We start from the raw sequence: 15,937 nt of genomic DNA, 5'->3' as shown, positions 1-15,937 counted from the left end.
ACAATTGCTTAAAAAAAAAAAATAAATAAAATAAAAAAAAAATATATATATATATATATATATATATATATATATATATATAATAATAATAAATGTGTCACAGGCTTTGAAGTGGTTTTCACAGAAAGAAGAGGGCTCATTAAACGCAGCACCACAGTACAGGTCAGTATATTTGGAGCATAATTAAAGAGACGTGACAATGTTTGAAAATCAAACAGCACGTTTGTTATCCTCAAACAATCATTGGAGGTCAAATAAAAGGTTTACTCTGCTTGTAAAGAATATTTTCACAAAGTGCAATACAACATAAATCCATGCTGTTTGACTCAGTAAACAGTATTTATAAGGAATGCTTTATGCAACTGGATGATATAAGTGACTTGTAGCATTGCTCTGATGATTATCTGGCACAGTAGTCACAAACTGCTCTGTAAGCCACATTACTACAACTAAGAATTTTAAATTCATTTTTAAATGATAGTTTCTCTTTCCCTGATCTGTTCAGGGGGACTAAGGTTCATTACCACTCTGCTTCCCCAACTGCTTTCGAAAACACGTAGTCCCTGCCGCCGTAGCACATCACTCCGTCCTTCAGGTGAAACTTCCAACGGTTCTTACTGCGGTGAATCTGCAAATGCAAAAGCAGTGAGTACAATATTCAGTTAAAATTCAGCAGTGGGCTTTGATGAGGTGAAAATAATGGCTAATAAAAAGACAGCAGTTCTTACTTTGTCATACTGGCAAACAATGACATTGTCAGTGTCAAAAAGGTCAGGGATGTCTTGCTCAATCACATCGTCACCTGAATTCAGAGGGTCCTAATCAACAGAGTGCGGAATGGAGGAAACAAATAGTCAAGTTATGCAATCAAGATATGCTCTTCGGAAAACCACCTGCAAAAATATAACTGAAAAATGTAATTTTAGGGAGAAATGCACGAATCTACTGGAGCTCTCCAAAGAAAGTTTTCTTTTAATGGAAAGAAATAAGCCATGACTCATGAAAATGCATTTCAAACTCACTCTCTCACCTCCTCCTCTATGTTAGCGAGTTCATCTGCACCTTCACCGTCGCTGCTGGAGGAGATGCTGTTGCCATCACTGCTTTCATTTCCTTCCTGCAGGGCCTTCATGGCCTCTGCATTGATTATACCCAGAAAGTCATTCTCTTCCAGGGGAACCTCCTCTTCCTCCTCGAGGTCAGAGTTGCCTGCAGGCCCATCGAGCTGAACGATGTCTGAGAACTGGCTGTAGCCCAGATCCAACTGAGAATGAATTGCAAGAAGAAACATCACAGTTGTGAATTCGGAGAAATCAAGCTTATAAAAGGGAGCAACTGTCCTAATAAAATGACTATTGCTTCAGTAATTTAATATCAGAAACATAAAATGTCTCAAATTGACAGCACAGCAATCTGTGTTGTACTGCTAATGAATTTAAGATACGAATGCAGACTACGTTGATGATTTAGAAGCTTTGGGGAGAGGCTGATAAACTTGATGCTACCTGAATCCAGATGTTAAAATACAAGGTAAACCATTATTTCAAATTAAGGAAAATGGCACTCCAAAATCTGTCTTTTAAAAGTTCAAAATATTGATCTACCAGAAAAACATTTTTTGAGTCTCTCTTGTGGGTCAAGCATCCTAAATACTACAACTGTTACAGCCCTCTCCAGCTTACAAATAGCTATATCTTAAACTTTTCACCACTTTATTAAATCACTTAAAGTGCTCCTAAGAGTCTGATATTTTGTACACATTCCCCCCTTTTTGATTTCATGTGGCAGTACTTTGTGCCAGCCCATTAAATGTTACATAAAAACAGCATAAAGCTGCAGCTGTAGTCAAGCCTATATGCCTTATCCAGCATACAGAGTGATGAGTGCATTTCCCAAAATGTAGAACTACTCTTTAGACAATACACATCCACACTTCAATGACCTGATCTTTTCTATGCCTTAAAGTGATATTTGCTATATTAGACTGAGAATTCTTTCCAAATTACCCCAAGAGTCGCTTCAGACTGGCTGTCAGACTCCACAGGAGCTAGCTTCCTTGCCCATTCTGCTTTTTCTCTCTCCTCCTCAATAACTTCTTTCAGGATGTCATCAATGTCTCTGCTCTGAGCCATCTGTGCCAGAGCCTCCTCTCTTCTGATCTGGTAGTCTAATAACTGAGTGCAAGGTGAGGCGGTCGTGCTGAGGTTGGGTTGTGGATTTGGCTCATTTTCTTCCTGTGGGAAATCTGGCTCTGTAGACTGCAGGGGAAGGCTGCCCTCCTTACTGGAGGGTAAAATGGTCTTTGGCTGTGTGACAGACTGAGCTGGAACAGAGGATGTTTCTACCTCGTGGGGAGCAATAGGATTTGGTGGGACTGCAGTGGGCTGGGGGGCAGAAGCCTCCCTCCATTCAGTGACTTTCTGCATGGCTTGGGTTGCAGGCTGCTGACCCACTGGGGCCTGCGTAACCACAACAGGAACATTGACCTTGTAAAGTTGACCTTAGTGAGGTGATACAAAAGAGTGAAATGTTATTTTGAGAAGCCTGGCCAGGCTGGAAATAAAAACTGATTTAAGCTGTAAAGTCATTCCATACCAGAGGCTGTTTGTAGAGTGACTCCTGCTGGTATCTGCACGGGGTAAGCCAATCCAGCAGGGAGGGAAAAGGTAGCAAGTGTCTCTGAATTGTTCTGAAATAAAACATTATGTTGTGAGGATAATACAAGACTAAGTATATTAAATAGCAGCTTTTGTACAATCACCTCCAAAATATAGACTTAATAATTATACACTGCGAGTCTTATCTCTTGAAGTAACTAACGAATACTGAGGTTTGCCTCATTATAAAACCACCTGCAGTTGTGGTCAAAAGTTTACCAACACTCATCATGGGCATAAATATAGTAATTCAGGGCTTTCAGTGATTTCTATGAACTGTTTTTTTTTTTCAGGTTAGATGATTGAACAGCAGGGTCACACACACAGGGTCCAGCAAAACAGTCCCAGAGCATGATACCACCACCACGCTTGACAGCTCACATGGAGTTCTTCCTATCTGACTGTGACAGTTTGGGTCTTCTTTCAGGCCTTGGAAAAGTAGTGATGCATCCAGGTAACTTGTATTTGCGTACAGTTGTTTGAACTGATGATCTTGGAATCTGAGGTTGTTGAGAAACAGCTCCAGGAGACCTTCAGACTTTCCCCATCTTGTGTAAATCTACAGTTCTCTTTTTTAGATCTTTACCGAGTTCCTTGGACTTTTCTGAGAATTTGTCAGTGAAGTGGAAATCATTTCAATACTCGAAAAGAGGAACTGTGATAACTAATGAGAAGGGTTTTTTTGGTTTTCAAATTTAGACATAAAAATCAAAGAATTCAGCTTAAGAAAAATAACAATTCAATCATTACAATTTAGATACATTACATTAATAGAACTTTACTATGAAACACCAAACATGTCATCCAAATGAGAAAACTATATTCAGAGGCTGTCAAACTAAAAAAATTTTAGGGTGTGTCTGCAGAATCATGTTATAAAAGGTGGAGATAGGCAGCGGAAGAACAAACTAAATATTGGTGCCAGTATGATTGCCTTCTTTCATGGTGCAAGATAAGACCTTGGAGGACTGCCTTTCTGAGTGCCTTTCAAGTCATGTGCATCCCTCATGCAAGTAATTATTACACGTTATGGAGGTGATGTAAATCTCAATCACACTTGCCTTGACCGGGAAGCTGCGGATATTTTGATTTCCAGGGATGACAACTGAGGCTGAAAGAAATATTACCAAAAAAGTGAGTAATTTTGGCTATTGTGTACATATTAGTACAAAAAGCCATTCAAATTAAGTTTATTGACCTTTGTCTTCATTTAAGATCCCCCCGTAATATTCAAGGCACAAAGCTTGCAGCTGTATTAATTACAAGAAGAGTTAAGGTGCTTCTTTTGTTGGTGAGCAATTTAAGCTTACCCGTGAGCTCTTGATCACTCTGAGTGTAGCTGGCAGGAAGCTGGAGCACAAAGTTGGATGGGTTGGCGTTTTTCCTTAAGCCTTCCATTGCTTTTGACTGCATCACTTTTGACTCCCAGAGCTGAACAGCAGAAGACACAGCAGTATGTCTTCCAGGTATGGTGCACACTCCCTCACTAGATGGATTAACTTTGCTGTCACTGACAACTTGAGTCAAGAGTGCATTATATTTATGCTTTTAGGAAAAATAGCAGTAGTAGTGTAGGGTTATTTAAACTCACATGTCTTAAATCATCCAGGACGCGGTCTTCAACTCCTTCATCCAAGAAGAGCTCTCTCACGCTGTCAATCACGTCATCGATTATGGACAAGTAGAGCTTGGCCTGAAGTTGTTTACGAAAGAGCAAGTCAGAAGGTGTCGGTGGCTAAAAATCCTTCACAGAAACTAGTTGTTATGAAAACATCCATAACAAGTCAAAAACGATTGTTTTCTGTGCCTCAGTGCTGGAAAATATAGACCCGAGGTGGTTTTCTAAGGATATCAACGCCACTCTTCAATCCGGGTGACATAAACAGGCGAGATAAATCTGCCATTTGCCATAACAAACGCACTATTGCACATCTTACTGAGCATCCCTGCAGATATAGTCAAGTAAAAATAAAATAAAATAGTAAAACAATATTATGAGCAGGTTTCCTATTGGACAAAAACCTAGCTGATCTTAACTGCCTTTTGTTTGTTGAGCGCATTAATCTAACTCACAGTTCGCGATCAGTTCGACCCGATTAACTAAAACGTTTCCGTTTCTTACCACTGGGCCTGTGTCGGTCAGCATCCTTGGAGAATGACTGGGGAACTTTCACACTAGACTTCTACCCATTTGGAAACATAATAGACAATTAACTGTGATTAAGTCGCATTGTTTTACACGAGGCATACACGCGCAGGTGACCGCAATCAGCATCAGGCGCGCAGACAGGTGCGTTAGCACGTGAGGTTTCTTTTTTGTTTTTCCCAGGAGGGGAAAGTGATTGATTTAAAATGTGATTTCAGGTTCTTGCTTCAAACAAGATGAAGGTTCAGGGCTTCCTAAGTGCACTTGTCATATTAGAGGTTTATTTCAGTGGAGGTTTGGGTTGAGGGGCTGGTGGCTGCTGGACCTCAAATAGCATGTTTTATGGCAACAACTCTAAAATCTGAGCACACAAGTCCTGTGATCTAAGATTAAATGGGAGAGGTGACTTAACTTGTCATCAGTCCCTTAAATATCCCTGTCCAGCACTAATAACCTCTTCTTTCTCTAGTTTCCTGGTTACTTTCAGTAGAAAAGTTACACAGCTGGCACAGTGCTGGGAAATCAGTGCACTTTTCCTGATCCCAGGAGTGCACAATGCCGGTAGTTAAAAATATTCCACCCTTTACAAAACACTGTTTGAACTTGGTGTTCAATAGATTCAGAGCAGCAGCGGGAGCCGTGACCCCTGCTTCTTGCAAGTTGTCTGTTTTGGCGATGCTGGGACTCTTTCAACACTGTTGGTTGACAGCTCTGATGAGGATGAGAGCGATGCAGCTGAAAAGCAGCAACACGAGACACCCTTGTGGATACTGCAGTTGCTGGAAGTAAACAGGCGGTTTAGCTGTCACTTCACTACAAAGCTACTGTGGACTCGCATAGAGCCCTCACCTGAACTAGAAGAAAATAAAGGCCCTGTTTCCACATTGATATGAGGCAGTGCTGCATTAGCTCTCCGATGAGCTTTTTTTTTTTTTTTTTTTTTTTTTAACCTTAGACAAAGAAAGTATGGGGTAATTTAAACTTGAGACTGGATTTATTCAGTGGAAAACCTTTATTCAGGCAGGCCGTGTTGTGACGGTTAAACAATGCTCAGTTGGTACTAAGGGATCCAAAGTGTGCCAATGAAATAAAAACATACCATGACACCACAAACACCTCCTCTGCACCCATGCAGACTCCTCAGACCATGCAAAGTTTTTCCAATCTTCTGTTGAACCTGTGAAAATTGCACTCTCAACTTCCTGTCCTTAGCTGACAGGAGTAGTACCTGGAATGGTCTTCTGCGGTCATCCACTAATTGCAAGGAGCTTGGTAGTTTGATCTGTGGCTGATCCAGTGTGAGATACTTAAGCCCAAGTTGTTCTCCACATGTTCATCAGCATGTGAATGAGCTTAATAATATAAAGTGCTTTGAAGCACAGGCAAAGTAGAAAAGCACAGTTTAAGATCCAGTCCATTCACCATTCTTCTGCACATCTTGGTTGTAAATAGTCGTTAATTTAGATGCTGTTGCCTTCTTATCAAAGAATGGGGCAATTCTTCCTTGACCTGTGGTATCAACAAACCATATTGACCCAGGGAACTGCCACTCACTTTTTTAGACCATTTTCTATGAACTCCAGAGATGGTTTTATAGAAAAATCTCACTAGATCAGCGGTTTGTGAACTATTCAGAGCAGCTCGTCTGGCACCAACAACCGTACCACATTCAAAGTCACATAAATCACCTTGCTTAGTGTGAACATGCCTCAGCACACGGAGTTGCTGTCATGCGATTGGCTTAGACATTTGGATTAAGGAGTTGAACAATTGTACCTAACAAAGAGAGTGTATATTTTAAGACTATACTTAAGAGTTATGATTGTCAGTGACAAAATTTGTAAAAAAAAAAAAAAAAAAATCATAACTGGACTTTAAGTGTTGCTGAAGGGCAGTAAAACTCATTTTACAGATTTAAGAAGAACACGTTTTCTTTTAAAGAGGGAGAGACTTAATAGATTGCATGTTGAGGCATTGGTTGAGAATGACTCATAAACACAGATGCCCTTATAAAACATACTGCATAATAAAACACCAGCAGTGTAGTGAAACAATACTGAAACTTACTGACTTCTCTGTCTGTACCGGCGTTCTGAGCAACTTCATGCAGCTGCCTGCAGCAGTTTATCATGGCCTACAAATCATACGTCTCAGCAAAAGCCTGCAGTGATGGGAAGCATTTAATTTTCACACTGTTTTGAATCTTAGTGAGGTGCAGGTTTATAACTGCTCTGCCCCCGTGTTGAGTAAATTACCAAGTGTGGAGAAAAAAACGAGTGCGAGATAACAGCTGTGAAAGAAGTACTACCATGACTCATTCTGGTTTAATTGCTTTTTCTTTTTTACTTTTGATGTATATAATATCCAGCTTAAGCCAGGTACTTCATACATAAAAGTTATCAATAAACACCTTTTTGTTCAGTATGGCCCTTCACCCCTTTTTTTAATTATCATATATAAACCCGATTCACAACCCAGAGAGCAGAAAGATACAGAATTGATTTGTTTAAATAAAATTACAGTCCTCCAACACAACACAACCTCAGTATAAAGTCAAAGGGTCCGCTCAAGATAAACAATACTTTTGTTGCTTGAGACAAAAAGAAATCTCACTTTATATATTATCAGTACCCACACAACGATCCAACATTTTCGTGCCATTTCCACAAAGATTTTGTACAAATAAAAAAAATTCAAAGTGTGCCAACTTTAAATATAGATGGACAACACAGTAGCACCACCCGTAGCATCGGTTGATATTTAACCTCTCTCTAAAGTAATGATCTCAAAAGGCCATTACTTAAGTTGCTTATATTAGACAACGTGTTTGGCGTGCATTTATTAATTGATGTTGATAATTCTGGAGGACAGTGCAGATATTGCAGATGCAAGCATAATCGTATAAGCTGTAAATCTCATACAATTTATAAATCTATTAAATGTAAAGTGCTAGGTATAAGGACTGTGTTAAATTGTTTATTAGGGCTAAACAAGTTCAGTCTCAGTTAAAGGATATAAAAATCATAGAACCTCCATCAGAAATGCTACCAAGCTGCATGATTTTATGAATTCTAAAACCAGATATAAGCAGAAAGTCTCGCTTCACCCTGTTATTTTTAATATCCCTTCACCTTTAAGATTTTGAAAAACATTTTATAGGAATAACTTCCTCTACTAAGTGTCTTTAATCATCATTGCGTCATACAGCCAGACTGCCTCTGTGACTCTGTTTCAATCCATTTCTTTTCCACTTCCACCTAAGAAAAGAAAGAAAGAAAAAAGTTAGTTCCAATAAATTAAAAAAAAAAAAATCGATCCACAATTAAGCACAGATGAAGATATTTTTATTTTTCCGTTGAAGCATCTCACCTGACAGTGATAGCGCGTCCAACTGGTCACATGTTTCTGCGGCTGGATGTCATTCACAGTGCCCAAGGATTTAACCCTGGTCTGTGACACAACCGCGCCCACAATTTCACATTCCATCGTGACAAAAGGGTACCAGTCATTTGGGATCTCCTGATCAGATCCCAGCTCCAGTTTGCAGGAAAATGAGTGGGGATGATCCAAGGCTGCAAAGCAGGAAAGAAAGGTCACTTGCAGCTGTCGTCGTACATCACAGCACGACAAACATACTGTGCACAGGCAGAAGGAGGCAAGAGTAAAAAGCAGTATGAGAAAAGGATGTGTAAGGCTAAATGTTAAGGGGGACCTATCATGCTCCTCATTATTTCTGTCACTTATGTACTGTTACAGTAGTCTCAGATTAAACATGGCTACACTTTCAAATAATGAGGTCAATGTATGTGTAAAGCTTCAGACTGCACCAAATACTCTTTTTAACTGGTGTCCTGTCTCTTGTCTCACAGAGCCCTGGCTGTGGACATTAAAGTTAAAGCTGCTGTTCAAACCTTCTGTTTACAAGGAGCAGCCAATCATAAGAAAGCTAGCTAAAAAGGGTCGGAAACAGCATGTTTCAGACTTTGCACCAATGAAGCATGTAATCACAGAAAACTATCCAAATTGACAGAGCTTAAAACTATATACAGCTGGAAAAGTACAACAGGTTCCTTTTTGACCTGTCATAAGCGTTACCCATATTCTTTGCAGGCAGTCTGTCGATCTTCCACACGATCGCCGAATATACATTCTCGTACTTGACGGTGCCAATCGACACTTGCATGACAGGCTGTGAATCTGCAGCGGTGACTGAGCCCAAGCAGGCATTTCTGTTCATGCGGGCCTTTAAAGACCTCTGTCGCAGTAAGGCCACCGTCTGTGTCACTTTGACCCAGTCGCCTGGCACCGGAACGCGGATCACAACATTCTCACACAGCGGGTAGTGAGTGTCAGACTCCCTCATGCAAGAAAGGAACGTGGTTGACATGTTGAGAAAGGCCTGGAGCTCCACGTAGGCACCTTGAACCGTTACCGTAGCTTTGATTGAGAAGGGAATTTCAGTGCAACCTAGGACCCTTGTTTTGTAGCGCATCAGCTCCACTCTGCATGCATCAGGAGGCAAAAACTTGATCAGTCGCGACCTCTGAAACTCCATCTCATTCACGCATTTGTGGAAATGGTAGCCTGCAATCTCCATCCAGAGTTCACTGCCCTCCTCTGAGCCATAGCTGGAGTCAAAGTGCAGCAACCCGAGGTCATTAAGGGCAAGAAAACAGTCTCCTAGTCCGTTCAGAAAAGCAAGACAGTGAATCTGGGTGAAGGCTGTTTGCTCCATTACGCCCCCACACTTATCTAGCTGTATCCAGATGTGATCGGTGATCTGCAGCGACAGCTCCTGTTCCTCGTAGTGCCGCCTCTGCTGGTGGGGGACACTCAGTTTGAAGATCTCCTCCTCCATGGAGACCACCAGGTCCTCGATCTCATCGTGCACTGTGGAGCCAAACTTGAGGAGCTGCTCTACCTCAGCTTCGTGACTAACCTCGAACTTTGGGTGAAAGCGCTTCTTTTCTGTGTAGGAGAAATGTTCCACCTTGACTGTGAGGACTTTGCGGGGCTCGCTGTAGCTTTCCAGTTTAAGATCCGAGAGCCTGCAGTGAGGGAGAAGCTGAAATTCTTTGAATGGCTTCTCAAGCCCTTTCTCATAGAACATCTGTAGCACACCTCCCGGCAACAAGCGGAGATAGATCGGTCCCCACTGACGCGAGGACATGCGGTTCTTTTTTTCAGGAATCCTGAGCATGATAGACCAACCGTCTCTCTTCTGACTACGAAACAAACCACGAGGTGCAAACTGAGATGTACCTTCACTTAACACCTCACTTTTGCAACTTAGCCGCCTCTGCCCTTCTTTGTCTGTCTCTGTCTGGCTGTCGGTTTTTGTATGTAGGCCTTCCAGTTTGTTGCAAACAACAGAGAAGGAAAGCTGGTCACGCTGAGGCTCACTGCCATCTTTGGTCCGTATAAAGAAACGTGGAAGGCTGTTGTCCGATTCAGAGTCTGAGGAGGAGCTACCCGCATCCGTATTTAGTCTAGGTCCATCCCAGAACGGGTTAAAGTGTCCTGAATTACCCTTGAAAGAAGGGAAAGGGCTTGGCCCATCTGATGTTTGATTCAGGGCCTGTGGTGCAGGAGAGAAAACAGAGGTGGTAACTGGGCTGGAAAAACTCCTTGAGAAGTCCTTCTTGTCCCATGTTTTGGAGTAAAATGGTGATGCGCTGCTAGGAATCCCACCTTCAGGAGTGCTAAACGGTGTGCTACATGGTACACAGGAACTTCCGCTAAGACTTGAGTGACTTTGAGGCGATTCCAGGGAACTACTAAAGCTCCAGGAAGTATCTTTGATTGGAGGAAGCACTAATTTCAGGCCGTTGGGACGCGGCACTGATGCTTTGATAAGTCCTGGGGACTGCAGAGGCTTCTGAGGTGACGATAGCGGTGTGCTGTCATCTTCAAACGTGACCCAGTTTGAGTGATTTGTGGAGCACATGGCCAAAGAGGTCTGCAGACCGGTTCAAAACGACAGCTCCTCCTTTGTTGGATTAACTGTCCCCGAATTCAAAAGTCTTCTTCTCTGTTAGAAGAAAAAGAAAGAAGAATGAGACACTATTGACCCAAGTTCAAATGTAAAACTAATTTAGATCAAATCTCTAAAGTCAGCTCCCATCTCAAAGCACGAACAACTGAAACCTTTGCTATCGGTACAAGAGAGAGCCCTCGAGGACATAAATAAATCATGTCTTTAAAGTACTCCATTAAAGCTTAATCAACACCTGACCCGGAAAAAGTTCATTTCTTTTTTCTCTATTACAATTACCTAAGGTTCGCTGACGTGACAGCTGAATAAGCATTCTGCAGCCCAGTGTTGGCGAAGAGGGAGTCGAGTTTCTCACACCACAGATTTATTTTTTTTATAGACATTTATTAACTGGAAACTCTCAGAAGTAATTCCATCATAGAACATGAAAACTCATTCCCGGAGTTTTATCTTTTAGCTATAAAGATGAGGGTTAAAGGAATGGTGACAGGAGACTGCAGGGAATTCTTGCACTGACAGATTCGTCTTTACACCGGTAATTGTAACAGGGATTTCATGCATGTTTATGCAACTTTAATAAACTCACTCACTCTCACACATAGACCACCTCCTTCATTTAGATCAGTTGTGCAAGCAATACAAGAAATGATACAGTCTTTATTCTTCTAACAATATCCCAATACAAAGTGTGAGCCTGAGAAATGGGTGAAGAAATCTGTTCTTCTTAGTCAAAATAGCAAGACTTTGGAAAGCTGTCGATGCAAACCAAACACTGCATCGCAGTTTCTCAAAGGATTTTTAGAATCTCTCTCTCTGTAGCTCAGAATTTTTTTAAATGCATAGAGGATAAAGCAAAAGACTTCAGAGATGTGGCAGTTCAAAGCTGCTGCAATGTAAAAAGGTGTATTTTAGACCTGCTGTGCTGTCTAAATATTTCAAAGCCAGCGTGCTCCAAATTGCGTGGGAGAAAAGTTAGCCATGGCAGAAAAAGTCCAGCCTCGTTAAAAAACCATGAGGTCAGATGAGAGAAGCAGGTACACTGGGGCTCATCTAGTTCCACACGAGGCTTCAAAAAGGGACAAAGTGTGCATGGCATCTTTATGGTGGATGGTATTTTAATATATGAATGAGATATTGAAAAAGTATGGCGATATTGCTAAACAGGAATGACGTTCAGGCTAATCTGCCAGTGGTTAGAGAGTAAACATGTTGTAATCTTTATGCGATCTCGCAGTTAATTTTCCAGCTACTCAATCACAATCTGCCTTTTGATGCGCTGGCAGTTCAGCTCTCAGTAATATCCGGCTCAGTGAAGCCCCCTTACAAAATACAGACGCTTCATCTTCCCATAAAAAAAGGGGGACAGAAAGCCTCAATTACAGGCTCCCTCTGCGCTCCAAGACGCAGCCATGACTTGCATGGAGGAGACATGGAGTGGAAAGTTCCTCTTGCTACAAATAAACATGGAAGTGTGTGTGTGAGTAAGGGAGGGTGTTCTGATTCAGAAGAGTGGACTGACAACTCCTCAGTCAAACAGTGAAGAACATCTTTCTAATGAGAGGATGTTTGCGAGGTTTTACGCAGACGTTTCCACGAGCTCATCCGTCTCTCCAACTTATAGAATCCATCTGCTTCGATTCACAGAGGAGGAGGAAATCTCCACAGGGGGTTACTGACAGTCTTTCAAACTCATTTCCAAGCCAGCCATCTCTTCCTGGGCTCTCCAGCAGGCAATGCAGAAATGAGACTCTGCTAAATCAACAGAGGACAAAAGAATACATTCCACACATTCCTCTGGGACAAGCCGCTTTGCACACAGGAAATAGCAGGCTGCTGTATTCGTGTGAACTGACAACAAATATTATCTTAATGTCAGTTTATCACACTTCAAAAATCCACCAGTTCTACAGGTCATAAATTTGGATTGGTCTGATTATTTATTACTGCCAAAGCGCAGCGAAAAGAGACTGGGGATTAAGAGAGCCTTATGAAACTAATTATGTACTTTAAAAACAAAAACAAGTCGGAACTACCATGAGGATTTTTACACTGACTTATTATTGTTTCGAGACTTAAGATGACCTCATCAGATTTCTACCAGCTAAAAACCAATGCAAAGTTAAGACCTGTAATTCTGCCGGGCAACGTCAGGCTCCCTGTACAGGTTGGTTTGCATTTAAATTACAGCCCTGCAGTTATGACAAACAGCCAACAAAGACCATCCGGCTTCTCAAGTTTATCATTACTGATCATTACTGTAGTTATTTAAATTGCTTGCTAAACCAAGGGTAGGCAAAAAAAAAAAAAAAAAAAAAATTGCACACCTCATGGACATTAACAAGGTCTAATGCTGCTTAACCACAGCTATTTGGCCTCGCTAGTTGCTGAAAATGTAAGCGTTAAAAGGCGCCAGTCGTGCAGAGCATTTTGATATTGGTTTTTTCAAAACTGCATGGGAGGATGAATACACGCGCTAACAGATCAGCTGGCAGATAGTGGAAAAATTAAGCATGGAGCATGAGAACATGCAATCCACAAAGGGGAACAGCCATGAAACAACTGAAAATAGTATTGCTTATATGGTTAATTACTGATAAATGATGACTGAGTGGAAAGTCTTGTGGTTCAACAAAACTGCTGAATTTGAAAAAACAAATACACACACACACACACACACACACACACACACACACACACACACACACACACACACACACACCAGGGCTTGAACTCAGCAGACAGATGCTTCCTGATTAAAGAAGACACTTTCCTGCTGGATTCTCTGGCCACTTCCTGTACATTCACACCACAGCCTGGAATATTTTTCCTTCGAAATAAAACTTGTATATATAAATAAACAAAATAAGACACTTTAAAATGAGAGGGCAGGTTGCTACCATTGTAACCACAATGAGAGCATGGACTAGTGCAGAGCTGAAAATGTGATGACCCATTTCCAGTGGCAGCAGTGGCATCGTGTGCAAAGTGAGCTCCCATTAACACAAAGCACAGGAGCGAGTGTGGGTGCCGCAGCTCTTTTTGTCTCCTCACACGTTGAATGAATCGGCGTTATGTTAGTTATACACTTTAATCCCGGGATTCCCTGCCGCATTTATTGTGGAAATTTGTTCCAGTTCAGACAAGCATGACTGGGAACAGAATGAGGAGGAATGAATGGGGGGATGTTTGTGGATGTAGTTTACTCATTTAATTATGCTTTCCTTTCATCTGGAATGAAGGGATAAACTATTATAAACTTGTGCTTAAAGTATGAAAACAAATAATAGAATAAATTAAAATGTATAGATATTAGTTCTAGTACACAGGGGGTTTAAGCTGCAGTCTCTAGTACAGGGTTGACAAACATAAGCCCCACAGGCCAGAGTTGACCTGGAAAATACTCAAATCTATCCCACTGAACTGCTTTGGAAAATGTAAAAGACAGCATACATTTTGAACTTTTTTTTTAACTGCATTTTCATTGGTTTTACAGCTTTTCCTACTGATAATGACCCCCTCCATTACTCCTGAGTAATGAATAAACCACTCAATAAAGGAAAAAACCCATTCCCCCCCCCACAATCTACTATAGAAATTTCACAGTGAGTCCACAAGGAAACAAATACTGTGAATTAACAAAAACTTTCTGAGCAAAAGCAACCAAAACCTTTTATTTAATTTTACACCTTCATTTCTTACACGTAAGCCCAAAAAGACATGCTAACAGATGCCTTTCATTACCTAGAGCAGCATTTTTTTTCCTCAATCTGGCATGTCCTGTTTAAACTGCTCTTCTTATTCTTACATTAAAATATCTCAGAGATTAAATGTATAGTTAAACAGTTTCTTTCCCCTTCAAATCAAAGTGGGCTGTATGTGGCTTACATTGTAAAATGAGTTGGAAATCCCTCTACCAAGTACATTTCACTTGTCCAAATGCATTTATTTTTATAAATTGTACTTATGTAACAAAATTAAACGGGAAGATTTACATGTAATCAAAATACTTGTAAAATGAGTTTAACATTCCTGCTGTAGCAGCTTTGATTGCTACTAGAGGATGTTATCTAATGTTAGTAGACTATGATTGGGCTACTTTACTGTCTTTATGACTCTCGCACTGGTCTCTTCACTGCTAAAGTGGCTACAGTCCAGCAAAAGTTACAAAATCTCACATTTAGCCATACTTATTAAAAGTTTACTGTATTAAAAAAAGGCTACACATTTCCTATTAATATCATCTACATGCGCAGATAAACTGTATGCCTCCTGTTAAATCACACTTATTTGATACACTGTTTCATTGTCACACCCAGCGCGCGGTCAGTTGGCTGCCAGACACAAACACTAGTTGCTGGAAAACAACATTTCTTTTCGTCCCATGGCAACTCAAGACTGGACACACAAAACAGTACCAAGCATGCTGTCATCCACAACAGAGGCAGCCCCGCGTCCCGGACAGAGAGGCCCAATCCTGGGATAAAGCTCCGCGCCTTTTGTTTTGACGCACGAGCTCGAAGGAGTAAAGTTGTCACCCTGAGTTTACTTTTATCGTGCTCTGGCTTTGCGCACTTTTAGGTGAGCACCACACGCGCCAGTCACTCTCGACCGAGCGACGACACGACAGCACACCTGGTCGACACTTACAAAAAAAAAAAAAAAAAGAGTACACTAAAACAGTTTATTTGGTTTTTACATCGTGACCTGAACTAAACACAGCTCCCTGAGTACAAGCGAAAAGGAAAACATACTCACAAACTTAGCAGCAGCAGTGACTAATTCAGGCCATGACTTTTTGTTGCTTTGTTTTTTTTTGTTTGTTTTTTGATGGACACGTCTGAACTCCGACGTCGGCCCGGTCCTGATCAAAATGGCAGAGTGTAAATCCTGGGAGTTTGCACAGCCTAGCGCTTCCCCCTCCCGAGTTCAGACTGATGGTTGTCCTCCGACGGGACACTGTGGGACTGAACACAGCAGTGCTGCGTTCACTGCGGTGGGACACATCAGAATATTGGCTATTTCTGGACATACGTTAACTTACCAAGTTCATATTTCGACAAATTAATGTTAATATGCTCACTCAGTAACTATCAGAGTTCAGATACGGTTGACAATGTTTCAAAGCTAACCATAAACATA

General features: G+C 41.2%; 1 protein-coding gene across 1 annotated transcript; it reads right to left on the bottom strand.

Moving 5' to 3' along the window:
- Positions 1-87: 87 nt before the first annotated feature.
- Positions 88-15,790, bottom strand: ston1 (stonin 1). The gene is made up of 13 exons (XM_082557872.1): positions 15,554-15,790; positions 8,899-10,834; positions 8,173-8,375; positions 8,017-8,060; positions 4,780-4,804; positions 4,249-4,350; positions 3,968-4,088; positions 3,719-3,768; positions 2,596-2,689; positions 2,007-2,500; positions 1,031-1,264; positions 729-818; positions 88-628 (listed from the first exon to the last, which is right to left on the bottom strand). The coding sequence occupies exons 2-13, from the start codon at positions 10,748-10,750 to the stop codon at positions 521-523; spliced, it is 3,417 nt and encodes a 1,138-aa protein (XP_082413998.1). The 5' UTR covers positions 10,751-10,834; positions 15,554-15,790; the 3' UTR covers positions 88-520.
- Between the last annotated feature and the right edge of the window lie 147 nt (positions 15,791-15,937).

This window comes from Aulonocara stuartgranti (genome assembly GCF_965226115.1).
Source record: "Aulonocara stuartgranti genome assembly, chromosome: 13".
NCBI lineage: Eukaryota > Metazoa > Chordata > Actinopteri > Cichliformes > Cichlidae > Aulonocara > Aulonocara stuartgranti.
Note: the sequence above shows the minus strand (reverse complement) of the source record. Positions and strands in the feature narration are given on the sequence as shown.

Bases quoted from the DNA above. Each gene is read 5' to 3' on its own strand.
- ston1 (XM_082557872.1), bottom strand. From the start codon at position 10,750: ATGTGCTCCACAAATCACTCAAACTGGGTCACGTTTGAAGATGACAGC. The intron at 1,265-2,006 runs GTAATTTGGAAA...ATTCATTCTCAG, and splicing joins AGTCTGAAGCGACTCTTGGG to TTGGATCTGGGCTACAGCCA. The intron at 629-728 runs GTAAGAACTGCT...TTGCATTTGCAG, and splicing joins TTGTTTGCCAGTATGACAAA to ATTCACCGCAGTAAGAACCG.